The sequence below is a fragment of the Panthera tigris genome, chromosome B4 (assembly GCF_018350195.1).
Source record: "Panthera tigris isolate Pti1 chromosome B4, P.tigris_Pti1_mat1.1, whole genome shotgun sequence".
NCBI classification, from domain to species: Eukaryota; Metazoa; Chordata; class Mammalia; order Carnivora; family Felidae; genus Panthera; species Panthera tigris.
In genome coordinates this window covers 12071878-12087140 of record NC_056666.1, presented here as the reverse complement: position 1 = coordinate 12087140, position 15263 = coordinate 12071878, and the positions used below count along the sequence as shown (strand labels likewise).

Sequence of the window (15263 nt, the reverse complement as noted above, 5' to 3'; positions counted from 1 at the left end):
CCAACGCTCAGCCTTAGATGATGGATCCTGTTTATTTTCCCAGCATGCCCTGCACTAGTGATGGTCATGTGACTACGTTCCGTACAAGAGACTGAGGCAGGAGTTCCGGACAAAAGCAGACGGAGTGGGGCTGGTTCGCTTCCTGCCTTCAAAGGTGATGTGAGGGCGAGAACTTCAAAGCCATCCAGGGACCAAGAGGAGAAGGCTGAGAGGCTCACAGACACTGACTGACATCACTACATTGCCTATGTCGGACTTATTTATTATGTGAGAAAAACAAACCCCACTGTTTACCATTAAAAGAAATGGTAGGGAAGTTTTTGTTACTTGTAGCCAAATACTTCTGAACCAACAGATGAAGATTTGTTGCCATTCTCTGGTGAAAGGAAAGAAGTAACTTTGCCTCTCACTCTCTGGTATTATATTAAAGATAATATGTAGTAACAACAAAATGATGCTTTTTGCCGGTCAGGTGGAGAGAAGGCCTGCTCCTGTTCGCAGGAGATCTCGGTTTGCTCTCCTGCTGCTTGAGAAGATGACCTCACTGATTCTGAGCTGCAGCTACAGCTGTACTAATGAATGGAGCCAAGTCCCCTCCCCTATAAAATCCTACCCTCTTGATGCAGCCACTGAAATCTATGGGAGAGATCTAAGGAGATCTGAACATAATAATTCAAAAACACTCCAGGAATCTTGAAACTAATTTGGAAAGATAAGATTTAAATTATGAAACACTTAAGAGTAGGTAGAAATTCAGAATATTGGTGGGTAAAGAACAAAAAACCAGATGAGTGGAACATAAAAGTATGACTCAATATGCAGGGGTGGACCAGTCACAAAATGTTTCTCCTAAAACTTGGCTAAGCTGCAAAGACCAAAAAAAAAACCAAAAACAAAACAACAAAGAAAGAAAACCATGGAAACAGATTTTTACCTCCTCAGAACCATCCCTGGGCTTCATGGGGTTCGCGTTGAGCAACCCTATGACAGTACCCTGTTCAGTCTTCCAGAGTTGTTTGTGAACTTCTCCAAACAAGAACAACGACACGTACCGCGTCAGGTCACGGAGATCATTCAGTCGCCAGATACTAAATGTTTTCCCCTGGAACAAATATTTATTCTTATTTTTACTAAAAAATTTTTTGAAAAATTTTAACGTTCTATTTATTTTTGAGAGACAGAACACGAGTGGGGGGAGGGGCAGAGAGAGAGGGAGACGCAGAATCCGCCAAGTAGGCATCAGGCTCCGAGCTGTCAGCACAGAGCCCGATGCTGGGCTCAAACCCCTGGAGTACGAGATCATGACCTGAGCCGGAGTCGGAAGCTCAACTGACTGAACCATCCAGGCGCCCCTTATTTTTACTAAGTTTTGCACAATGGGCTATACTGTCTCCATGTATAAGTGCTCTATTGTGGAAAAATATATAAATATACCCATCCTGAGTATATAATCTTGAGAATGTCTGCTAATTATAAATTAATCCTCTCTCTAGGCTTTAGTATTTATTACCTCTCTTTCATTTTTTTTTTAAATGTTTATTTTCGAGAGAGAGAGATAGAGCATGAGCAGGGGAGGTACAGAGGAAGAGGGAGACACAGAATCTGAAGAAGGCTCCAGAATCTGAGCTATCAGCACAGAGCCTGACACAGGGCTTGAACTCATGAACTATGAGATCATGACCTGAGTTGATGTCAGATGCTTAACTGACTGAGCCACCCAGGTGCCCCTGCTGTTCTCATTTTAGAAATGAAGGTGAAGTCAGGCAAGCCAATGGCCTATGTGTTAGTGAAGCCTCTAGTTCTCAGGTCTAAGTACTCAATGGGATAGTACCGCCTTTCTAACTACACACACAGTGTGAAAAGGACCACTGGAAGTAGTGGCACTACCATTTAATAACTTACTGATATAAATTTAGAGGATCTACTATTTATCACTGATGATATTATTAACATTAATAAGGAAGTATCAGCTCTATGCTATTAAAATCCTTGCCTAGTTTAGAAGAAAAACAAAAGCCTCATTTAATGACAACTGGCTATGTTGAAGGGTCAAATTTCAAAAGCATTATCATGTATCTGAAGAAATGGAACTCAAAATGCTGACTGTAACAACTTCCACTTTCAGATTTTTTTTTTTAAAACAAAATAATTTCAATACACAATCAAGCTATTTCAGAGGCAACCCAGAGTGGGTGTGGTTATAGGTTATGGTGAGCCACTGACTGGATTTGAGTGTTCTATTTTCCCATGGATTTGTACAATGCCTTTCAATGTCATCATAGCCACTTATGACACAATTCAGAACCTAATCAAATGAACCAGACGTGTTCACGTTCAACTCGACAGTAATAGGGCTAGAGAAGGACTCACTAATCTGAAAGTCAACTCGTTGTCGAGGAGGCCAGGCCTTGTAGAAAAATCCAAGGTTGTCCAAGATCTCAATTAAGAGAAAGAAATCAGTAATGACCATGATCATAGTATTTTGAGAGGTGGAAGAGAATTCTGATAGAATCAAAAGCCAGTTCCTTCCTCTAAAAAATAAGCACATGGAAGTCCTCAAAGATTAAAGGTAAACCTAAGTCCACATAGTTAAAGGGAGAATGAGGCTTAGAACCCAGATCTTGTGACTCGCCATGCCACAAGATAATCTTGTTATGCCTCAGTCAACTGCGATTTTAGAACTTGTTAGATTTCTTGTAATATTCACTGTGCTCACAAGGACGGCAATTTCAGAATTTCTGCAGTTGCCCTCTTACTTCCAGTCAGGCTGTCCAGAGAGTCTGTGCTCAGCCTCTGCTCCATAAGCAGGAGGACACCGTCACTGGGGCAACCCACATGTACCACAAAAACAATGACAAGTGAGATGCAGCAAAAACAATACAATGAAAAGCCCAAGGACCCTCTACAACCAGATCTTCTATAAGTAGGGCATTCTCCACATACATCCCTCTCAGACAGCAATCCCAACAAAGGTGAGGCAATCTGGGAACTTATGAGCAGCTATTTCAAAATGAAATACTGATGGGCTTGGGCTAGAAAAATCAAGAACATGAGTCCCCACTGTTAGTTTGTGATTGAGCAGCTAAGAAATCAGTAAGATGCTTACACTATTACAACTCTGTGGAGTGATTTTCTTCAATATAACCCCAAAAGTCACCCAGTCTATTTCTTCCAGCTTCTCACTTGCCATCTTTTCCTTGAGCTGAGAAAGTCTGATCAGTTTTCGGCCAATCATTTTCTTGTTCATCTCTGTGGAGGACACTCGAGGCCGCCTGGGTCAAGACACCAGCAATTATTAGATTATTATTCTAATAAGAGATTCCCTGGCACTGTAGCAGTTTGGTAAGAAGAGATGTTATGGACAGAGATCTTCTCTGAAGTCTCGGCTCTCAGGGAGGTTTAGTTATGTAGTATGGGCAAAGCAAAGATGGTTTGTTTTTTTAAGTAGGCACCATGTGTGACACAGGGCTCCAACTCACGACCCCAAAATCGAGAGTCGCTTGCTCTTCCAACTGAGCCAGCCAGGCGCCCCCAAGGCAAAGATTTTTATGGCAGATCAATAAAAATAAGGTAATTCTTAAAGCTAGGTTTGTGCTTCCTTCGATAGAGAAGTGGAGCTTATATAGAAAACAAGAAAGATCATACACTCTTTTTCTTATACATTATAATGTATGTTACAATATTCTTTTAAAAGTGATCTCTGAGTTTAATACAAAATCATAAGTTGAGATTACAAAATAAGATATTTAAATTTCATCAACATTTTCAGAGAACAATAAACCAAGGCTTCGATTAATATATTCTTATTCCTAATGAGACTCCAACAACTGTGTGATCCCCTAAATCTGCAGCCCACTCAGGAGCTCTGGCTGAGTGGTTCTGACTTTGTCTACCCACTTCAATTTACGGGCACAGCGCACTCACACTCACAACATCTTCATCTGTGGGGGATTTCAACCAAGAACCTGTTGCAGTGGACAGGATCATCTCGGTAGGGGGACGTGTACCTTGGAAAAAACCTTGCAGCGCCCTCAGTGAGAACCACAGCTTTTACTGTATTCCATCCCACATGTCCCAGGTGTCATTAAAACACTTGAGTACTTTCTTCAGATTTTGGAGAGTATGGAGTCTTTAAATACACATCTACGGTGTGGTGGCACCTACCTGCCTCCCAGCCACCGCTCAGTAACGTGTAATTTAAGATCTTAGCAGTTTTAGTTTAGATTGACAAGGGTTAGGTGTTCTAGGATAGCACCTAGCTACTCAGATGGACTGTACTAAAAGCAATCTGGTCTCAGCGTAAGGATTATTGCCCTGCCCTGGGCTTCGACAGAAGTGTTTGTGGAGCTGCAATGGACTAGTGATGGGGGGCACAGAAGACTTAAAAGTCCGGGCTCTGAACTGAACTGATCCTGGGATTTATTCCTATTTTAACAGAGAATCTTAATCTCCCCACACAACCGAAGCAAAGGACATAAACGTGCCTTGAAAGTTATTAGAAAGAAAAAGAGCACAGGTATTTTTCTTAACACTAATTACAAGATACTACGATCCTGGTTAAACTGTGAACACCTTTATGTATTTAAAAACAGTCTCTATCACTGTTTCTGATTACGTACACTATTATTTATTTGCCCATTTCCTTTTTACAGATGCATTATCTTTTACTCACCATGTAAACATGAAAAAGTCTTCTTTAAATATTTCACATGCCAACTATACTGTACGTTATGGTTAGTTTTACTGCCAAGTTTTGCCAAGTTCAAGAGCTGTTGGTGTTAAGTGGATCTGCTGTACAAATACATGGTTTGTAGAAGGCTCAGTCCTCGGGAAGGAGGACAAGGCATCTAGTGGGGCATGAGAACAGAGTGAGAGGCCTTTACAAGTACTGACCTGAGTCTCAGGCCCGAGAAGGCTTCCACACAGATCACGGTCTGCGGTTCTCCAGAACTCCTGGGGGTCCCTGCGCTGTGATCTCTGGTCAACCCACTAGGTTTGTTTCCAGGAGTAGTTCGGAGTGGTTGGGAAAGTGTACTTGTCGTCCCTGAAGACAAACTTTTGGGCTCTAAAAAATTAACATAAAAATTAAGTGAAAGGAAAATCACACTAACCCCTACAAAATTTGTTTTTATAGAATTCTTTTTAAATCAATATGCAATAACCAAATTTTGAGAGAACAAAGGAAGCCCACAAGACCATTTCTGTACTACCCTCCAAATCTCTGCAGTGCAGTCTGAAAGAACTTCCTGAGACCATGGAAATGTTTTATACCCATGCTGTCTGGTATGGTGGCCACAAGCCACATGTGGCCATAAGTACTTAAAATTGATTAGTGCTTCTAAAGAAATGAATGTCTAATTTTACTTAAACTAATATAAATGTAAATAGTCACACGTGGCTAGTGGTGGCTATATTACAGTGCAGCTCTGAAACAGAGTTCCTTTGTGCAATGACATTGAGCATTCCCTATACACAGAGCACTGTGGTAGATTGCATAAGGGAGTAAGAGCCCTCCTTCAGGGACCAATGATTAGTGATTTGTGTACAGATCAACTTTCTACCTGAAGAAAATGCGAAGTTAACTCCCTTTTGTTTCTGGTTTCATCTCATTCCATTTGGTTCCATTTCATTTTATTTACAGGGTGGGGCAGGCGGATCTAGGGGGACCAAGGTATTCTACTGACTTGCTTGCATTAAACATCCCTGATGTGGTTACTATTCTTATTTTAGAAGCATTTGATAATGTTCCTGAAGGTCAGAAAACCTGGATATTTTTCCTTAATACAATTTCACTCTCTCTTAAATAAGACTGTGTTGTTTACCCTCAAAAGACTTTGGATCACCGCTCCCAAGCTAGGAAGCAGGGCAACCCAAGAACTTGAGAATCTCTAGAAAGCATGCCCATGCCCCACGCCCTCAAAACTGAACTTTGGACACTGCCTAATGACATAGTAATGTTAAAGATCCTAAAGGGATGGATGCCATTCATAAGCGGATACAAGGAATACATAATTTTTGTTAAATAAATATGAACATGCAGGGCTGCTATTCCCTACTACAGAGTCACATGCCACTGCTGTTCTAAAGGGCCTTTTTGAACATACGTGGTGAATAGCATGCTGCTTACTCTGAGCTATGTTATCCAGACCATTCTGTCTTAGATCTTCCAAAGAATTATTTTTTTTAATATTTAAATATACTTCTTTGAATTTTATTTTATTTTTTAATTTACATCCATGTTAGTTCACATATAGTGCAACAATGATTTCAGGAGTAGATTCCTTAGTGCCCCTTACCCATTTAGCCCATCCCCCCCTCCTAAAACCCCTCTAGTAACCCTCTGTTTGTTCTCCATACTTAAGAGTCTCTTATGTTTTGTCCCCCTCCCTGTTTTTATATTATTTTTATTGTCCTTCCCTTATGTTCATCTGTTTTGTATCTTAAATTCCTCATGAGTAAAGTCATGTGATATTTGTCTTTCTCTAATTAAATATTTTTTAATGTTTATTTTTTTTTAACTTTTTTTCTTTAATCTTTATTTCTGAGAGAGAGACAGAGTGCAAGCAGGGGAGGGACACAGAGACAGGGAGGCACAGAATCTGAAGCAGGTTCCAGGCTCTGGGCTGTCAGCACAGAGCCCAATGCAGGGCTTGAACTCACAAGCCGTGAGATTATGACCTGAGCCGAAGTTGGATGCCCAACAGACTGAGCCACCCAGGCACCCCTAATGTTTATTTTTAAGAGAGACAGAGAGCGCACATGTGAGCAGGGGAGGGGCAGAGAGAGGGAGACAGAGGATCTAAAGTGGGCTCTGCGCTGACAGCAGAGAGCCTGATGTGAGGCTCGAACTCACAAACCGTGAGATCATGACCTGAGCTGAAGCTGGACGCTTAACTGCCTGAGCCACCCAGGAGCCCCGAGATCTTCCAAAGAATTATTACCATGTGCAAACTGAGGCAGTGCAATAAAATCAATACATAGCACTTATGAATATTTTCCAGTTTAATTCTACGTGCTTATATGTGGGCTGAACTAGAACGGTGTTTGAATATACATCTCTACTCCTGGAGAAGAAGTCTTTTCTAAAGAATGGACCCTCTGCTTTAATACAACTTCACTTCAAATAAAACCTGGCCATTAAAAGGAATCTGTGCCTTGAACTCACAAGCCTGAAGACTCAATCTCTGGATTGCACAAGAACTCAATCCAGTGGTTATACTTGCTACAATTCAACTACAGGACTGTAGAGCTTCAAAAACATTTAATTCGTTGTTTTAGTAAATACCTACTCTGCACCTGAGGGTTTTCTGGGCACTTTAAGATGCAGAGGAAGATTACAAAACAGAGCATATGGCTCTCAATCCCAAACAAACTTACTTTTCTCAATGGGCAGTTAAGGCAGACCCCCAGCTGTCCCCTGCAGGTATGACAGTGATGAACTGAATTTTAAACAGAGCCAGACTGGGGCGCCTGGGTGGCTCAGTCGGTTAAGCAGCCGACTTTGGCTCAGGTCATGATCTCGCGGTCCGTGAGTTCGAGCCCCGTGTCGGGCTCTGTGCTGACAGCTCAGAGCCTGGGGCCTGTTTCAGATTCTGTGTCTCCCTCTTCCTGACCCTCCCCCGTTCATGCTTTGTCTCTCTCTGTCTCAAAAATAAATAAATGTTAAACAGAGCCAGAGTAGCGAAAAACCAGGCAGGCCTTGAGTACTGTACCTGCAGGTGAAACCTTCGGAGTCCGAGCCACCCGCTTGGTTTTCGGTAGAGCAGGGACATCAAGCTCTGCAGCGAAGCACGTTGACTCCTGAATTCTTTGAACTTTCTTCTCCTTCAGAGGGGGACGTGGGGACTTAGCTATGTTATTAAAAGGAAAAGAAATTAACAAAGAAAATTTAGAAAGGAACTCAAAGGCTATTTTACCAGCAGCTGAATGCAGAAGTAATGCTATAATTTTTCTTTCTCTCTTTTAAATATTTATTTTTGAGAAAAAGAGAGAAAGTATGCATGTGTGCGAGCACGAGCAGGGGAGGGGCAAGGAGGGGAGGGAGAAAGAGGGAGGGAGGGAGAAAGAGGGAGGGAGGGAGAAAGAGGGAGGGAGGGAGAAAGAGGGAGAAAGAGGGAGAAAGAGGGAGAAAGAGGGAGAAAGAGGGAGAGAGGGAGAGAGGGAGAGAGGGAGAGAGGGAGAGAGGGAGAGAGGGAGAGAGGGAGGGGGGAGGGGGAGGGGGAGGGGGAGAGAGAGAAAATATGAATCCCAAGCAGGCTCAGCGCTGTCAGTGCAGAACTTGATGCAGGGCTTAAACTCACAGCCCATAAGATCATGACCTGAGCTGAAATCAAGAGGTGCATGCTTTACCCACTGAGCCACCCAGGTGCCCCTATAATTTCTCACTAACAGAGATGCACGTTATTCCTAGAATTACAGTCTGATTACCAGGAGATTTATGCAGAAGGGCTGGACTTGCAGGCTGTGTAATTGTTGCTATTTTTAGCTGTTCTTGTAAGGATTTCATCTGCTCTTGCAACTTCTTTAATTCATCTAGGAAAGAAAAGTATATTGACCTAAGACCCAGAGCAGAAGAAATATCATACATGGCAAAAATGCTGGAATTACTTTTGGTGTCTACTCCCTCACCCTGAAATGCCAAGAGCCACAATATAATCACATACTGAGAACTCACCATTAACTTTTGCACTAAGAGGTCCCTTAGAGAAATAAACTTTGTATTTTCAGTAATCAAGTCTCTAATACCTAAGCTAGTCATGAATTTGTTCTACTGACAAATATCACAGATACATATCCCCAGTTAACAAGTTTTTAGGAATCAAGAAAAGTGATTAGTATTTCATAAACTGAATACAATATAATAAATGCTGGTTCTTGCATTAGAAGAAACAGCAAACCACTGAATTTTATTATAATTTCAGAATATATAAGAGACAATGCCACGAATAAGAAAAGGGCACTCCACAAAGCTTCTGTTCAGAAATGGTCTCCTGCCCAAAAATAATGTGGAGAAGCCTGCCATCTTGTCCCTGGCTCCCCATGCAGAGGAGTCTCTGGGTAAGATTTTTCTGTAACAGGCACGAAAGACGTTAGAGCCATTCTGGGAGGGACTAAATTACAGCTGGCCTCTGCATGCTGAAATGCTGGCTGTGAATGTCTCCTCTACTAACTCCCACGATTTCTTTCTTTTTTTTTTTTTTTTTGCCAAGTCATGTATCTCCACTCTTGACTCAGCAGCTATTTTGATGAAAACTGTCAGGTTCCATCTAGTCTACCATGAAGAAATTAGAAAAGCAAGTAGTTAGGGCACCTTGCAACTCTTGATTACTTTTCCCTTGACTGGGAGCAGGAGCAGTGGGGACACTGTTTTTAGTTGACTGTGGTGTGGGAACTTCTTCTTCATCTGTTAAGTCCCCCATATCTCCAAAGAGAGTGGCCAGATTTTCCTTTCGGTCCTCAATCTCTCCCACTTCTCCATCAGCAGGCTCCTCTGAGTAAGATTCACCATCATCATCTGCATCAAAGAGCTCATCAAATGCATCAGGTTCACGATCTTCCTGGGTCAAGCGGTGACTCTCTTCTGAATTACAGTCCAGGGCTGACTCATTCTCCTCCAGCAATGCAGTCAGCAGAGACAAATCATCTTCCTCCCCTGGGGAAAAAGACGAAGGACAGAAAGTAAACCCACCTGAGAAAAACTGCTAATGACAAGCAGTTAATTAAAACACTCAACATGAATAAGGCACTTAAAATGGCTCACCATTTTGCCTGGTAAATTGTTGATCTTCTGTCCACCTTTCCTCTTCCCAAGTGCTTATAGGGCACTGGGTGAAGGAGAAAGGGGCCAACACCTGCATAGTGACCACACCGGGCCGTTCACTGGGCTGATCTTTCTCCCTGTGCTACTTCAGCTAGTGAGATAACTTCCTGCATACCAACTTCCATGAAATCCAACCCATAAGGGAATAACTCAAAAATACACTAAACATGCATTTAGGCTTTAATTGTTTGAGGGGTAAAAAAATTTCAAATGTAGAAAAGGTACAAACAACCATATAAAAAGTACTTATATTTCATCAACCAGAATGAGTCATTTATGTTTGCTTCTTGCCTTTACGTTAGATAAGTAAACTTAAAAAAAAAAAAGTTTATAGTTTATCATGCCAAATCTTTTTTTCAATGTGTATATGGTTTTTTTTATGTGCATATGTGAATTTTTTTTATCATGCCAAATCTTATCACAATTCCTAACCACTGCCTCCACACCCTACTGCAAGAAGTATCCTAATTTTGGTATATCAGTCTAGTCCATTTTTCAAAATTTTAACATAAATACATAAGTATTCATAATCCATACAGAGTATTTGGTTGATTTATAATATTTTCGGGACACCTGGCTGGCTCAGTTGGTTAAGTGTCTTACTTCAGCTCAGGTCATGATCTCACCGTCTGTGAGTTCGAACCTGGTATCAGGCTCTGTGCTGACAGCTCAGAGCCTGGAGCTTGCTTCGAGTTCTGTGTTTCCCTCTCTCTGTCCCTCCTTCGCTCATGCTCTGTCTCTCTCTCTGTCTCTCTCTCAAAAATAAACAAACAGTAAAAAATAAAGTATTTTCATAAATTGTTGCACACTGTATGTATTCCTCTGTATCCTGGTTTAATTCAACATTGCATGTTAAGACCGACCTGAATCAAAACATACAGTTCTAGTTTCTTTCAATGGCTATATGGTAATTCTTTTCCAATTCTTTCCCACCACAAACTCTGCAGCAACCATGACGATGTCTTGCATACGTGTGACAGTTTCCCAGGAATACCTAGCACGAGTGGAATTGTTGGGCTGCTGGGTGCACATCTTCCGACTTGCCCAGATACGGCCAAACCCGCTCCCAAAGTGATTACTCACTAGCACTATGCCAGTGCCACTTCTCCCTAACACCTCACCAATATCTGATGTCACTTTAAGTTTTTTTGCTAGTCTGATGGAGGATTTTAAAAGGCATCTCAGTGTTCTGATTTGCATTTCCAGAGAAATCTCATGAGGTAAAGAATTGTTTACATTTATTGGCCCTTAGGATTTCTTCTTTCTTTCTTTCTTTCTTTCTTCTTTCTTTTTCTTTTGGTGCCCATTTTTTCCCCCCCTGTTTGGGTATTAATCCTTTATAAAATCTGAGCCATTTTAAGACATTAATGATATTTCATGCACCGTGCCCCCCTTCACCTGAAAGACAAGAGTTAAAGTCCAGAGACATCAAGGGTCTGTTCAGGACCATATGGCAACACAGGTCAGCACAGGAGCCTGGCTTAGGATGGAGATCTCTAGGCCAGCAACCCAATATTCTTTACACCGCTCTACACTCTCTTACCAGATGGAAAAGAGCCAATGCACAAACTCATGGCCTAGAATCTGATGAAAGGGTCTAAGGCTTAAAGTTAGATAATGATCTGCTGGAATTTCTTGCTCAATAATCACTGCAAAACTGGAGGGCACAGCAAGAAGAGGCGACCTGGCTCCCTGTGCTCTGGGTGAGACTGCCACATTCCCTCAAGGGAGCCAAGAGGCCTTCCTCTCTCCTGTTCTTAGCTGCTGAAGAGAGCACACTTCAGGAAGAGGCTTTGGTTCACACCACTCATAGCTGATGATAAATGTTGCCCAGAGCTAATCTGTGATGCCTCCCAGCCCGGTTCAACTCAGTCACCACCAATAATCCTGTCTTCATGTTATGCTGACCCAACCTCCCTGCTTCATTTATACACTGGACCCTCTTCCTCTCAACCCCCCAAGGATGTCAGCCTATAATCATCAGCTCTCCTCCCCACATCACCCATGATTCCCTGTCTTCTGGAGCATTCCCCTCGGCATATGAATTCTTTCTAGTGTCTTCCATCATACCAACCAACTACCTGATTATCTTCCTACTTATTTGTTCTTATCTTGCTCTCTGTACTAGAATGGAAGCAGGAATGTTGTGCAACCGTGTTTCTCTAGACCAGATTTCGTCCACACTGGACCAAACTGTTAGCACTGTGACAACCAAATGAATGTTTATTAGACACAACGGTTTCTTAGAGGACACATACCCATTCACCACTTATTTTCTTTCTTTTTTTTTTTTTTAATTTTTTTTTTAACGTTTATTTATTTTTGAGACAGGGAGAGACAGAGCATGAACAGGGGAGGGTCAGAGAGCGGGAGACACAGAATATGAAGCAGGCTCCAGGCTCTGAGCTGTCAGCACAGAGCCCAACACGGGGCTAGAACTCACGGACCGCAAGATCATGACCTGAGCTGAAGTCGGCCCCCTAACCGACTGAGCCACCCAGGCGCCCCTCACCACTTATTTTCATAACTATCTCATAGCAAATAATTATACTTTATATTATATTAACCGCCCTGAAGGTAATTTGATGGTTTCAGGAAACAGGATGCTATTATTATACCAAAGGTATAATCAATGTCACGTGTTATCCCAGTGTGAAGAATTTCAATAATATTTGGTTCTACTTTTTTGAAAAAGGAAGAGGGTAATAAACTTGGATTTAAAAACAAAATCTAGTTTCAGATAATGAGCTCATTATGTAACCAGAAAAATAATGCATTTTATTTGTCAGCATCTCTTTACAGCCAGCACAATCACTGCTAAGCTACTCCCAGGCTAAGCTCTGTTAATCAGAGTAGCCTCTTTTTATTAGGTAAATATTGTGCATACACCTCTGCAAAATAAACAAAATGAGAAAGGACTACAAGAATTTAACTCACAGCTACACTGAAGCGACTTCAACATTAACTGTGAACTCTGAAGTCAGGCTTCCTGGGTTCAAATCCCTACTGTGGCAGTTTCACCTGGGACAAATTACTAAACACCTGTCTCCTGGTGTAAAAAATATGGCTGCTCATAGGGCACCTGGGTGGCTCAGTGGTTGAGTGTCCGACTTCGGCTCAGGTCATGATATCATTGTTCACGAGTTCAAGCCCCACATCGGCCTCTGTGCTGACAGCTCGGAGCCTGGAGCTTGCTTTGGATTCTGTGTCTCCCTCTCTCCTTGCTCTTCTCCTGCTCACAATCTGTCCTCTGTTCTCTCTCTCAAAAATAAACATTAAAAAACAAATAACATTCTCTGATTGAAGTGAGATCTTTTCTGAACCACTCAGACAATACTTGAGGGTGAGGTAGCCATTTTCACCATTCCGCAAGTAGGATAAATAACAAGTCCATGGACAAAAGCGTGGTTTTCCATGAAACACACATAACTTGAGACAGCTGCCAGAACTTACCATCCATGCTGTCAAGAGAACAGTTGTGATAGAGAACTTCAAAGGAGAATCCAGTGCCCAGGAGATGGCAGGAATGTCGAATCTCGGCTATGAAATCAACATTAGAAAAGTCACCCTTGATTGTTCTCGCTTTCTCACATCCCATATATAAAGAATCAGGGATCTCACAAATCCTACGGGCTTGAAGCTGAGGATTCATCCAAAATCTGACTATTTCTCCCCCCCACCCCCACCACCCCTTTTATCTTGTCTTCAAACTATGGTGTAGAAACTCAGTTGAGCTATGGAGCAGTTTGCTGGGTACTAGAGCACATGGATGAGACTGACTGTGAACAAGTATTATTGAGAATGGCCTAAATATTAGGGCTATTATCCCATGTTATTTACTGTGACACATTCGGTGGCTCCCTTATCCACAGCAATCTAGTGTGTGTGGCTCTACTTAGTTGCAACCTTCGTCACATCAGGATTTCAATTCAATACTACTTAGCAAAACGCAGAGGTGGCAGAGCTAATTAGGGTAGATTCATGTTATTGTGTGCACTTTCCTTTTTTTCATTTAAATGATTTTAGTGACCGCAAGAAAAAAGCTCAACAGATTTTGTCTAGGCTCTTATTCAATGAATATGAGCTTCTATAGCTGGCTTTGGGAAGTGCAAGGTCAAGTATTAATTATGATGCTTTCTTTTTACTTATTCGACAAATATTTCCATGGACCTATTGTGTGCTCCCCACTGTGTTGTCTCCTGGGAAATTTGCTGGATTGTAAGCTTGTTGAAGGGTAGCAAACGGTCTCACTCACCTCTATAACCAACCGCCCTCCCCACTCCCCCCCCTTCATAATCTACCTCACCCTCACATCCAGGACCTCCCAACAACTATCGGTTCTATCTCCAAAACAGTGCTCAATCTTTTGTCTGGCCCATGAGCTTCCTGTATCGGTCTCTGTCTCTCTGTAATCTCATTTCCATACAGCAGCCACAGTAGTCTTTTCTTTCCTTAGTAATCTCTGAGGAATATAAACCAGATGGTAGTATTCTCTTAACTAAAATTCTTTAACGATTTTTCATTACCATTAAAACAAAATTCAAAAGTCTATGAATTAAGTGGATACTCTCTCTCTTGCCTACTTCTACTCAGACCAGCCTGCCTACAACTTCTTGAACAGAGAGAGTGCTCTCAGGCCTCACGCTCTTTGGAAAGTGCTCCCCTAGCTCCTTCTCACTCTTCAGTTTCCTCTTAAGCATGGAGTGTTCCGAGCCTTCCAGACCACCCCATCTGACCGGCTCCGCGGCGCCCGCCCACACCTCATCCTTTTCGTGACTTCACTGCACTTTCCACTGTGGTGTGCGTGTTATCTGTTATTCTCTTTAGATTCTAAGCTTCACACGGGTATAAGTAATGTGTGTTTGGAGGACTGCACATGGCACACACTCAATAACTTCAAGCAAATCACGAAGTGAAAACAAAAAATGAAAAAAATAAAAGTCTCCACGGCATGCATTTTAAAAGGTTACTTGAGAAAGAACCCAAACCTGGTCCCTTAAGCAGAGAGGATGGCCCGACGCCTGGTACCTCCTTGGTGCCTTTAAGGCGCCCCTACCTTTCGGTCGCTCGGCACCCAGAGCCCACCCGGCCGCGCGGACACCGCGCTCGCCCGATTCCAGTTCTCCCCCACCTGACCGCCTCGGGCTCCGCGCTTCTCGGCCTCGGAGCTCTCCAAACTCTCCCGCAGACCCGCGTGGCGGGCCCCCTACCTCACCCCCGGGTGACCACCCACACACCCAGACCCCAGCTGCTTACCCTACTCGGCACCCCTTCCAGAACTACAGCCAGACCCGCCAAAATTCCAACTTGGCTCCACCCCCCCGCCTGACGCCAGACGCACGCCGACTTAGGGCCGCGCTGATTGGCTACGTCAGCTTTCTTGGCGACGACTATCCGGCAGAGATGGTAAAAGGCCCATCTTGCATAGAGCGATCTGATTGGC

At 42.7% G+C, this 15263-nt stretch overlaps 1 protein-coding gene across 4 annotated transcripts in view; it reads right to left on the bottom strand.

Moving 5' to 3' along the window:
- Positions 1–15124, bottom strand: part of MCM10 (minichromosome maintenance 10 replication initiation factor) — a 43460-nt gene extending 28336 nt beyond the window's left edge. For 3 of the 4 annotated variants that reach the window (XM_042991069.1, XM_042991070.1, XM_015537164.2), the window contains exons 1-8: positions 15077–15124; positions 13274–13360; positions 9311–9652; positions 8428–8532; positions 7713–7850; positions 4894–5065; positions 3107–3272; positions 935–1102 (exon numbers count right to left, since the gene is read on the bottom strand). In XM_042991069.1, coding sequence (XP_042847003.1) covers positions 935–1102; positions 3107–3272; positions 4894–5065; positions 7713–7850; positions 8428–8532; positions 9311–9652; positions 13274–13280 — 1098 coding nt within the window. In that variant the 5' untranslated portion in view covers positions 13281–13360; positions 15077–15124. The remainder of the gene's footprint in view (positions 1–934; positions 1103–3106; positions 3273–4893; positions 5066–7712; positions 7851–8427; positions 8533–9310; positions 9653–13273; positions 13361–15076) is intronic. The other variant, XM_042991071.1, reaches the window with a different exon arrangement.
- Between the last annotated feature and the right edge of the window lie 139 nt (positions 15125–15263).